Source organism: Oryzias melastigma, linkage group LG14 (assembly GCF_002922805.2).
Source record: "Oryzias melastigma strain HK-1 linkage group LG14, ASM292280v2, whole genome shotgun sequence".
In the NCBI taxonomy this organism is placed as follows: domain Eukaryota; kingdom Metazoa; phylum Chordata; class Actinopteri; order Beloniformes; family Adrianichthyidae; genus Oryzias; species Oryzias melastigma.
This window is the reverse complement of record NC_050525.1, coordinates 14,480,040-14,492,309: the sequence shown is the minus strand read 5'-3', so window position 1 is coordinate 14,492,309 and position 12,270 is coordinate 14,480,040. Positions and strand designations below refer to the sequence as shown.

General features: G+C 37.8%; 1 protein-coding gene across 3 annotated transcripts in view; it reads right to left on the bottom strand.

The window, feature by feature from the left end:
* Positions 1-12,270, bottom strand: part of cxxc5a (CXXC finger protein 5a) — a 31,218-nt gene that overhangs the window by 10,089 nt on the left and 8,859 nt on the right. For 2 of the 3 annotated variants that reach the window (XM_024266800.2, XM_024266798.2), the window contains exon 2: positions 8,637-9,636. In XM_024266800.2, coding sequence (XP_024122568.1) covers positions 8,637-9,431 — 795 coding nt within the window. In that variant the 5' untranslated portion in view covers positions 9,432-9,636. The remainder of the gene's footprint in view (positions 1-8,636; positions 9,637-12,270) is intronic. The other variant, XM_024266799.2, reaches the window with a different exon arrangement.

Below are 12,270 nucleotides of genomic sequence, written 5' to 3'. Positions count from 1 at the left end.
AAAACTTTTGAAACTAAAGTGCAAAAAAAAAAAACCTTTAAAGTCACTTTGACATCTTCTTTGCAATCAGTGCTGAAAGCAAAAAAAAGTGATTCTGAAGATAAATTAGATTTAGAGATATAGCTGAATATACATCAATCATGATATTTTTATGATTTATTTTAGTTAAAAGACATTTATGTCCATTGCAGTGTTTTTTTATGGATTTACTGTAAAAGCAAGGAAAGAATTCAGGTCTGAAGGACCAAAAAAGTCGGTCATGAAGCCGCGAGGATCAGGATGGTCAATGGTTGTCCACTGTGTGAATCTGAAATAAACAAGAACCTGTAGTGCAGTCATAAAAAATAAATGGTTCTGTGTCCTCCCTATGACCAACAGGCGACATGTCCAGGGTGTACCCCTCCTTCACATAACAGTAGTCGAGATAGGCTCCAGCAACCCAGTGATCCAATAGGGATTAAGCTGGTTTATACTATGGTTGGGGGGAAAACTTGATTCTGATACCTCTAAAATGAAGTACCGTCCTGTTTATAACACCTTCCTCTGCTGCTGCAGAGCGAGGTCAGTAGCCGTTACCATGACAACGAGTTGCACCATTAAAAAATAATTGTGAAAAAAATTCATATAAAAAATTAAATGTTAAATCAAATATTAGAACTTTAATTTAGTTCCAATTTTAAGATTTTTTTTGTTAGTGACTATGATATAAGAGGATTAATGCCCTGTGAGTTGTCCGTTATCAGGGGTTAATGGACTTTAGAGAAGAAAACGTCTGATGCAAAGTGAAGGACGGTTTATGCCTCATGCTTAGTCCATTAAATACTGATCCTGGAAAACTCAAAGGGTTCTACCCTTCACTTCTGAAAGGGATGGATGGGTTTCTGTGACCACACCACAAAGACAATGAACAAAAGTGACCTGATCTCTAATAAAGAGCATATAACTCAGGTCCATGTGAGGAAACTGTAAAACTTCTAAATACACGAGGGCCAAAACTTTAAGACAGAGTGACGTCTAAAATCAAAGATTGTCAAATGAAAGAACTGCAGAAAATGCTTTTCATTTACATGCTGGATAGTTTGAAACAACTTTTGCTGCATCAATAATAGGAAGTCTGGAAAAGTAACCTGCAGTCTCAATTATGGCCTTTTCCTGACAGGATAATGAGCTTTTAACGTAGCAAAAAGAGCAAACTTCTCTTAACTGTTCGTGCTCATGGTGTTTATAAAGTTGAACAAAAAACATTCACTTTACATAGCTTATTTTTTAATCAAATATAACTTATTTCTTGATCCAATCCATAAAAACGAAAGAAAACAAAATCACAACTGATGGTTGATATAAGTGCGCGTCACTGTTCTGCTTGTAAGCTTATAGCTTTGCTGGGATGTCAAGAATATTTATTAGCCAAGTGTCAAGATAATTTAGCACCTGACAGGTGTGGACACGGTTTGTGTTTGGTCTTGTTGCGTTTGCACTCTGGATGGTCCCTCTTTCAGAACAGAGAGACTAACCTTTGAGCTCAGGATTCACACCTTCATTTGTCTCTGACAACATACTCCTGTTTGGCTCTGGTGGTGACCGTTCCATCGCTGTGGTTTTCAAATGTAGGGGAAGTTTGAGTACAAAAAGAGAGAGAACAATCACCTAAAAAGACAAGTTGGATGCCCAAGATGATTTGAACGTTGCTGCTTCACATCATGTTCTTTGATTTATCCAAATTTGTTTTAACAGATTCAACTTTGATCAAAATAATAAACTCTTGATCATTAACAGTGCGGCTCGTTAATGATTCTAACCTGTGACTGGTCAGGCCTTTCTCTGAAAAAATCCAAACATAGCTGATTATGATCTGAAGCTATACGTTATTTCTCCAAAGAGAAGTAAATGTGACCTCTGAACTCCGTTTGGGATGAATTACAATCCTCTATGGGAGGACGGTTTTCTTGTTCACATGGATAGTTGAGTCGACTTCAGCAGGATCCAGCCTGCTTGAAATGCAACAGGAGTTTGAAACCTTTGAAAGCAGAATAAATAGGAAAAAATGGTGTTGCAGCATCGATTAGCAGAGAAGGTGAAGCCATGTCACACTTCTGAGCATGATGGGGCAATCTTGAAGTTTCCCATGACTTTGCTTTTTTTCTCCTGATTAGTTTTGGTTTATTTTGGACACAAATATCAGCTGAAACAGTCAAAAGTGATGTAGAAGAATAAAAAGACAACAAATCTATTTTTTTATTTAACTGGGTACCCCGTTTTAAGTTGTAATAACATTTTTGTTTTTAACAACTCTGAATTCTTTCGGGTTAGTGTTAAAGTTAAGGTAAGTTCAGGGGCGGAGCTACAGGGGGGCATGGGGGACCAGTCCCCATTCCCCCCCTCCAAAAAAAAGCATTGCCCACCAAATTTTTGAGTCGAAACTAGTATAATTATTGACAAAGATTAGAAAATCATCAATACAGGCTACTTTAATCATTGTAAAACTGACAATAAAAATAAAAATAACATGAAATTATTAATAAATGTAATAAAACACCACGTTCTCATTTGTCACCCTTTCAAAGTCTTCTGCCCTAGCTCCGCCTCCGGAACTGAGTAAGTTGTAGGCCTCCACAAAACATCACAAGTTTATCGTCATCGTATATCCGACTGTCCAATACAAAAAGATGGATTAAATTGCGATAAATGGTTACCTTAAATGTTTACACATGCGAAAACAATCTTCTGGCACCATGACGTATTTAACAAATTAAATGGAGCCCATTTTTGTATTTGACTTTTTCACGTTAGATGTAGACGTGGGTCATTTGGAGGATCATTTAAGTTCTGTTCAATTTATTTAAATAAAACTGGTGAAGTGAAATGGAAAAAAGTTGTTTTGCTACATGGTCTTGTATCACAAGTCATAACCTTATTGCAATATTGATCACTATTATTATTATTTCATATATTTTCTAATATCGTGCAGCCATAATAAGTTGTATAATTTCTGATGACGTCAGGCGCCATTGTGTCTGCAGTCAGGTCCATAAAATTATAATTTTGCCCAAGATATTTGATATTTATTATTTTTGTTTAAATATTTTACTGCGTTGGAAGCAAAAAATTCCAAGATGAATATTTGGAATAAAGATTAGTTTTATTAAATGAAACTCAACATGGTTATCACTTAATCAATTAGTCTGTACATGCATCTTATTTTTCCTATTTGCATATATTTGGACAGCAAGTCAGGTGAACCATAGAAAGTGACATTTCTGGAGGTAAAAATACACCAACAGATTTGTATTCATACATTCTCAGGTACCATTCATACTTCCAGGACTTAACACTTCCATTAGAAAAAGGATCAGAGATTGTCTACGCTTAATAAAAACGGTAGAATTAAGTTGCATTAAAGTAGAGCAATGCTTTATTTAATTCCCCACCATCACGACTGAGCGAAAAGCTGCACAAACAAACCTGTTAACCTCTGCATCGCTCTCTGATAACATCAAGTAGCTTCTCTGCACAAAAACTCCCAGTAATACTGTATTAAACTGAGGGAAACTGTTGTGGGAAAAGTGAGTTGAAAACACTGGTGGATAGATATAAAAACATGTTTTTTTTTCTTTAGCTTAGATGGCAAGAAAAGACAGTTTTGTTACTTTAACAAATGAATGCAGGGATTCAATTATTCCTAACTAGTTTAGTTGTGTGAACTGCTTTATTTCCTATAACTTCTGATTAAGTGATTATATTACTACAACTGTGAGTTTTTGAATATGACCACAACAGATCAAAGCTTTAGCTCCTCTTTAGTTAAACATCATTGAACTTTACAGTTTAGAGATGATGTATATTAGTCTGATCTGTTAATCTCTTGTCACCTGAATTTATTTCTAGCTATAAAAAAATAACTTTTTTTCTTTTGCTTTTGTGTTAAATGACGGTAGATTTGGGCCTGAAGGGGTTTGATTATAAAGGGTAAGATAAATGTCAATAAGAAACATATGCATAAAGACAAAGGTGTGAACTATTTAAAACTTTGTGCACAACTTTGCAAATACAAAATATGAATAAAACATTGAGTTAAAACTTGTCTGCTTTAAATCAAATTTGTCTTTGTCTGGAATACAAAATTTCCTCTGTTAACTTACTGTCACAGGGATATTGTGTCACAAAACATAGATTGTTCAAATGGCATAAAGTTCATATAGAACTTTTTAGAATAGTATGGATCCCAAAATTAGGAAATGATCTTGTTACCATAACTCATAATTAAACAGATAATAATACAGTGATTTCTGGTTGCATTTTCTCCCCACTGAAATGAATGAAATTGTCACATTTGACTTGGTTTTCTTGAATTTTTGACTTAAAATCTGCTGCAGCAGGAGGATCTTATTTGACACAGAGAGTATTTTATTTTGAAAGGAACTTGTATTTACTGCTGTCAAAAGTAAAAACCTTGAAGTTGTTATTTACAGAACAATTCACACTTTTTTAAAATTTGGTTTTTGTAAATATGTGAATATATATAGGAATAGCTAAATGGCCACGTAAAAATAAAGCATATTTTTTTCTAAAAAATAAAACAGGATTTGGTGGTTCTTGCTGGGTTCTGGTTGGTCAGAAACTGGACCAAATGGCTCTTTTGGTGTTAAAGGTTTAGACCTCTGGTGTAATCAATGCACCAATGGATCGTTTCAGACCCAGAAATGGTGAAAGACGGTCCAAAAAGGAGCAGCAGACATTCCATTACACTCGTTAGGTGAAGAAAAAAAAGGTCCATGTCGGTCAAAAGAGGCTGAAAATAAGACGATAACGAAGCAAAAACAAGCTAAGCTAACGCTAAGCTAAAGCAGGCTAACTGGCAGCTGACTACAAAAGCACCTTGAAAGAAAAAAGAAAAGAAAATCGGAAAGAAAGTTAGATATTCTGATCCTGCTGACATGTTTTTTTATTATTTTATTTTACTTTTTAACTGCTGCTATGTCCTTTTGACAGCAAGGAAACAGGAGAAATTTTGCCTTCAAGACAAAGGAAAATCACATTCAAAACAAAACTGTTGTATCGTTTTGCAAAGTTGTGTACAAGGTATTAACTAGTGCACAACTTTGTCTCTATGCATTTGTTTTTTATTAGCTGTGCTTCCATTGACTAGGAAAATATGCAAATTGAATTTGTAATAATAAATTTGCCTAATGGAAACACGATAATTTGAAAAAAAACTCACATTTATTAAAAAAAAAGGGTTTGCATTTGGAGGAGAAGGTTTTTGAAACTGACATATTTTGCAAAACTGCAAAGGAAATATTTTTTTTTTGTTAAATGAGTCACATGACCAACATCCCAAACCATCACACAGCTCATCAAAAGTTACGTTGGATCCACAACTCCTCTGTAAAAACCATGATCTCCCCAAATCACTCCATCCGTAGCCACTCCCTTATAACTTGCAGCTGCTTATAATAGAATATAATAGATAGATTATAATGAGTGCTAGTGCTGTGACAGAAAATTGAATGTATCTGCTGTAAATCAAAGTATTGTTCACATCCGTCGCCACGTTTTTGAATGACTTATCATAATTGGTTAGTGTTCATTCATATAACTGCAAAAGTTTTTGACATTTCTAGAATTTCAATAAAGTTTTACACATAAAGTATGTGTAATGGAAACATTTATCCCATAGATTTAAAAGCTCAGATGAAAACTTTACATAAAAGAAAAGGTAGATTCAAGATATTAAATATTCTTAAATAAAAAACTTAAATAAAGAAAGTTTTTAAAAGTCTGCCCCACCTTTGGACATAAATGAACTTCTCCATATCACTTAACCTCCACTTGAAAGGTGATAACAAGAATGGTTCAAACCATCAGTCGACTTGCCTTTAACTGTATTTAATAGTGCAAAGACACATAAAAGTGTCTGCTGTAGTCAGGGTTGTTTATTTGGCTCACAGTTGTGGAGAATTTTGCACTGAAGGGCCAAACGTTGAGACTGCACAGCAAACCTGTCAGCTTGCAGCCATGAGGCCAACCTGTCACTGTCAATCACCGTCATGAGGAGATCGTAGTAAAGCCATTAGCAGTTGGAAGCACAGATACAGTCTGTGGCAATTAGTCTCTCCACTGGTTCATATTCACACGCCGCTAAATGTCTGTCAATTTATTATATTGTGGCAAAATGACACCAGTATCTATAAAAGTGTTTTTTCTTTGATGTGGAGCGTCTGCTCAGATTGATTTCATGAAGGGTCGTTCCATCGGCGCAGCCGGGCTTAGTTAGGCTACTGAGTGTGATGGAGGCAGCAGACAGGATAGATGGAGGGACATTTAGATGAGCCGGAGTGTCACCGGAGAGAAGGACAGCGGCAGCAAAAAGGGGGTGCGTGTGCCACACTGACACCTGGTGCTCCAGATGACAGCCAGATGGACCTCATTACATGCAGCCGCATACACAGACATGCCCACACGTGTATGCTGACAGGCAAACACATACTGCACACACGTTCACAATTACTGCCACTCTTCCAACGCGCACCTCCGTTCATTTGTGTTTCCTTGGCTGAAGCGAGAACAAGCAGAACTTGAAAGTAATCAGATTTCACTGAGAAGCAAAGTAATGAGAAATTTGAGAAGTGCAGGTTTTCCTTTTAGGAAGTGAATCAGTGTTCTGCATGAAAGATGCAGTGATGGTGGACAAACGAAAGAGTCTCATGGAGTTTTCTAAGGAGTTATATTCGTTTTGTGGTTGTAAAACAATCCAAAAAAATATATTATATAAGTTTTTTATCATTAAAAAATGTGAATTATTAAAAAATAATAATTTTGCTCTAAAAATTTGTCCTTACGTGAAAAAATATGTTTTTGTAAAAGCATGTGTGATAAACATTTTGAGCTTTAAAAATGTTCTGCACACTTTTTTCTGTCAGAAATATTTTTAGGTCCTCATAACAGCACATAAACACGAATGAGTGTTTCTAAATTAGCTCTGAGTAAACACACAAATCTGCAGGTACAGCCTAAGTTACAAGCTTAGACTTTAAAAGGAATATTCACAAAGATGTTCAGTCTGAATTCATCAACCAATCAGCATCTTCCTCAAGTCTGGATCCAATTAGTGTTAAATTAGTCTCAAAAATGATACAAAGGTTCATTAAATAAATCACTTCATTTTTATTTTTGTTATTTTTTTGTTGATGAAACATGGGATTACCTTCTACTGCCAGTCATCATGACTGGGGTAAATTAAACTGTGAAAAGGAGTCAGTCAACCTAGACGATTCTTCTTATTTTTCTGGAAAAAATGAAACCAGATCTTAAAATAAAAATGCCTCTTATTATTATTTTACTATTGAACTAATAATTTAATTGATTAATTGATTAATATTCATTGATACATAAATTGAATATGAATATTTGACTAGTTTTTTTATAGAAAATAATTAATTACCAGCCTAATTTTTGACTTCTCCAAAAGTCAGATATTTGCGTTGATTGTCTGCATGCAGACAGGTAACTAAAAACACAAGTAAACAAATTAATCTCATATTTTCGGAGAATATTTCAGAATAAATTGAGAGTGGTTTTAACAAACTGATGTGAAATAAAAGCTAAAAATTGAAAAAGGGACTTTCAGAGCTGTGGAGCTTGTTTCTTCTGACAGTGCTTTAATGCTTAGTCACTCACACATCAGGAAATCCACTGAGTGACTTTAAAGTGAGTCGGGTTTTATGGACCCTTTTTACGACTTAGTTCATCCCAGGACATATTTTGAACTGACAGTATAAAGTAAACCTATGTGTTAGCGACAAAAACGTACTTTAAAAAAGTTCACCAGTGTTATTATATTTCGCAGCTTGATTGGCCAGCAGGTTCACCCTGATTGGCTGCTAACAGGAGAAAGGTGCTGATTGGTTAATATTGTGTTAACCTATGTGCTAACTTTTACATTAAAAGAGCCCCCACAAGGCAGCGTCCTGAACTTTTTTTTTAATATTGAATGAATGAATTAATTGTCATTGCATCAATTTATGTCTATATATTTGTGTACATGTGTGTACCTGTACAATTAACATACGTTTGTGTTTAAGTGTTTTATGGGGACATAAAAAATGTCACATTTTCTTAAGTGTGCAAAACATTTTAAAGCTCTACATCTTTTTTTACACATTTTTTGATCCAAATATTTTCATATTTGTATTTTTTTACAGCCACAAATCTTTCTTTTACAGAAATAGTTATTGCATAAGTAAATTCTGCACTTTTTTTTTTTTTACAAAAGCAAAAACTATGACATATGTAGAAATTATTTTAAAACAAAAAAATATATACTTTTGAGAGTAATGTAACTCCACTCTACTCCTATTATCACGTGTATGTAGAGACATTCACTCATCATATCTTGCACAGGGAAAGATTTATTGGTGTAAATGAACATCGGCTTAAAATCTAAGTTTTTCTGATTTTTAGTTTTATTCATCTTCAAGAGATCCCATGTTTGGCCTATAACAAGATGCTGAACCCAAGACAGGTTTTATTACTGATTGGAGTTTCTTTTGAACAAAATATATGTCTGAAAGTGAATGAATGTGACCTCAGAGGACTGCTAACAAAACGAGACATCATAATAACTGCAACCCTCTTACCTCCAGAGCAGCAGAAGGCTTCTTCTTCAGCTCCTCGCATTTACGAAACTTGCAGATCTGGTGGCCCGTTTTTCTATTCCGGCAGCTGCTGCACTGCTCGCAGTTAATCCGCCTTCGGCAAGGTGGGCACATGCCGCAGCGTTTTCGTTTCTTTTTACCGGAGTTGATAGCAGAGGCCAGCTCGCTCTGTGCTGGGTATTCGGCCAGGCCGGCCATGTGCAGCGCACTGTCCGCCAGAAACACTCCAGCCGGCGTCATGATGAAAAGCCCCGGGTTGAAGGGGAAGCCACCCCCTACTCCATATGGGAAGTCAACAGGACCACCTACGGCATCCGTGACAGACGTACCCTCCAAGTCGCTAGCCCCCGAGCCGGCGTCTCCACCGCCAACTCCCACTCCCATGCCCCCAGGCAGGAGCATGTGCTCCATACCGGCTCGCTTTAGCAATGCTGCTGCCTGGGCAAAATGCAGCAGGCCATTTTGTCCCTCAAGAACCTGCTCTAAGGTTCGGTCCAACTTTGCGGCTGTCAGTGCAGAAACGGTGGGCTGGGGCGGTGGGGGCGGCTGCGATTTGGCCGTGTGGCTTTTAGCCGCAGTACTGTCTGTGTGTCCATTGGTGGTGGCGGAGGAGACGGCCGTGTACTGGGACAGGGCGCGGGACTTCTTAAGGCTCTTACTGAGGGGCTCGCTGATGATGCCGCTGCGGTTCCTGCGCTCGATGACAGGAGACTCCTGCTTGCAGCTATTCTGCTCCAGGTCGTCTGTCCGGCCCCCCTCCGACAGCCCGCTAGACATGGTCCAGAGCGTACGTGCCTGGGTTTGGGGTAAGGGTGGAAAGGGGGCAGGTGTAAACCACAAACGTCCGCTCTGTGCCCCCCCTGTGAGAGTGGTGCCTCACTGGAATGGATGAATCAGCCGGCCGATGACAGGCAGGCCCCAAAGCCTTCTGCCCCTCTACAGCGCAGCCCTCATCCACGTTCTTCCATCAGCCTTCAGGAAGCTTAAGACAGGAGACACAAGCGTACACAAAAAGATTTTTAAAATCCCTTCATAGACACAGAAAACAAAGGTTTTATCCACGTCTTATTGGAATATTCACTGCCCACTCAGTTTGGTGTTGTTGAGTAATGGAGTTAATCACTGCGTTGTGTGATGGAAAAATGAAATCATCACCGTTTTGAGAATGAACAACACTACAGATCTCATCGACAAAGAGGTGAGAAGCAAAGTGCTGCTTTAAAAAAGGCAGCTGCACAGTGAACACATCTATTGTGCGCTTATTAAAAAATAAATTCCTTTCTAAATGACTTTATTACAGCAGATCTCAAAAAGTTTTCCCTCAAAAACACTGACTAGTTATTCTAAATCAATTTTTTATGTAAAAAAACCTCTTTCAATAATGCTGTTGTTCTTCTCCTGCATCCATTCACTAATCAAACTTTAAACACTGGCTCCATCAGGCACTACCTGCTCCCCTGCAGCTTCTCTGATTGGTTAGCAAAGAAATGACCAAGTAAGCTACGCCGTAAATCCAGTAAATTCATGCTATTTGAGAAGAATAACATTTAATGAATAAGAACAATAGATCATTCTAGAATTGAAGAGCACTCGTACGTTTTGGTGAATTCTGATTGAAACATTTTTCTGATTGTATGAATCAAAGACAATTGGGTTATTTCTTTAACACAATTCTTGGGTCATTTGTTTTAGAAATATATATATTTTTGAGGCAATATTCATTTTTGGGGCTATAGTGGTTTCGTTTTAATCAAATTTATATTCTGCATTAAAATAACCCACAAAAAAGTTACTCCGTTTTTTTAAACTGAGTTTTAAAAACTCAACAATTTCTGGCTATTTTGAACTATGGAGTTTTTTGAGTGAAAGTTTGAACAGACTTTTTTCCATGACTTTTAATAGGTTATGTCCATTGACTGTATGTGAGAACTGGACAGAGTGTGATGTCACCCACAGAAAAAGGTTCACAGCTCCAATGAAATTCAGTGGCCATTTCAATTTGGCAATACCGGCGTCACGATGTTGGAGCCAGACGACAATAGAAAGCAGTGATTGGTCCAGGTCGGTCTGAGTCAGCATTTCTATGAGCAGTGAGCTTGTTTAAAGGCCACACCCCTACGGATTCTGTAAATCAAACACTTTGAGAGATCGCGTGAGAACCATAGACAGTATATAGAGAGAACTGGACAGATCATCCCCCCTTTGTGTTCCAAACAGGAAGTACCTGCTGGTCCCAGAAAGCCAAAATCCCATAGACTTCTATTAAAAAATACAAATGTTGTCAGAATAACCATTCTTGCGCTGGCGTCTCTTTTTAACATGTTCTTGCAAAACCCTATTTTTTTCATGATATATGCCATTTTTTTCATTCAAGTTATAAACTGACCAATCAGATGCCTCAGAAGCCTGCTTTCAGTGAAAGGGGTGTGGCTTTCCAACAAACTCACTCCTGATAAACGAGAGTGGTTGCCATAGAAATGATGACTCAGAAAACCTTGGACCAATGGTGAAGTTGACTGAATTAGCGTTGGAATCCGATGTAAGGCATTTTTATTAGTGACATCACAGCCTTGCTTTGTCCATCTCTGTATATGTTGATGGTGAGACCACATACCTTTGTTGCGGCTTCTGATTGGTCAGTTCATAACTTGAATAGCTTGTCATGAAAAACAATTTTGATTAGAAAGAACATGAAGTTTTTGGCGTCCTGGAGCCAACAGGTACTTCTTATTTGGAACACTAAGGGGGAGGGGCCACCGTTCCTAGATACAAGCAATGGTTGAATCTCAACTTCTCGCTCAAGAATTCTTACATCGATTCAGTTTATATTCATGCAGATTGTTTCAATTCATCTTTTGATCCGTGAAAATCTCCAGCCAAAGAGAACTCATCTCCATCCGTTTGTGCACAACCTAATATTGAATTAGTTCAAATGAATTGCAGTGACCTGATTCAGTTCAGTAATTTATGAAAATATTGCCTTCATTGACCATCAATTTGATTATTATTGATCTGATTGTGCCAACCTGTGATTCAGTAGGATAGAGAACGAATCTAAACCTTGTTATACCGTCTCAATGTAATCTATTGAAAGTCTATTAACTTAGAAACCTGGGCTTTTATTCTGTTGATTGGTGTTTTTTGTCAAGTTATGTTTTTCTCCAGTTTATTAATTTCAGATTCTGTTATTACTTCACTAATCAAATCAAAAAATGGGTTTCTTGACATGATGAGCAACCTACAGGGAGGTGAAATGAGAGTATGGGACTCCCAGGCGTGCGTCCAACTGAAGTTTCCTGCTTTCAAAAGAGCGATGATACAGCTAGTCCTGTGACCTGTCCGCGCTCACAAACAAGCGCGCCACCTCCCACGGAAAAAGCAGAGGAAATGGCCAGGCAAGTCCTTATAAGGGAAACAAAGGCAGAGGGAGGGAGAGAGGATGGAAGGCGCTGGGTAGGGGGGGCGGGGGGTGTCTGTGCAGTGTGTGGAAATTGGAAGGCCAGAATTAGTGGGAGGTAAAGCTTCAAAGGCAGGAGCACAGCCCCCACATTCTCAGCAGCTCAGGGGGATGTGGCGCCAGCGAACCAGAGCCAGCACCTCGGAGCCTCAGCACTTT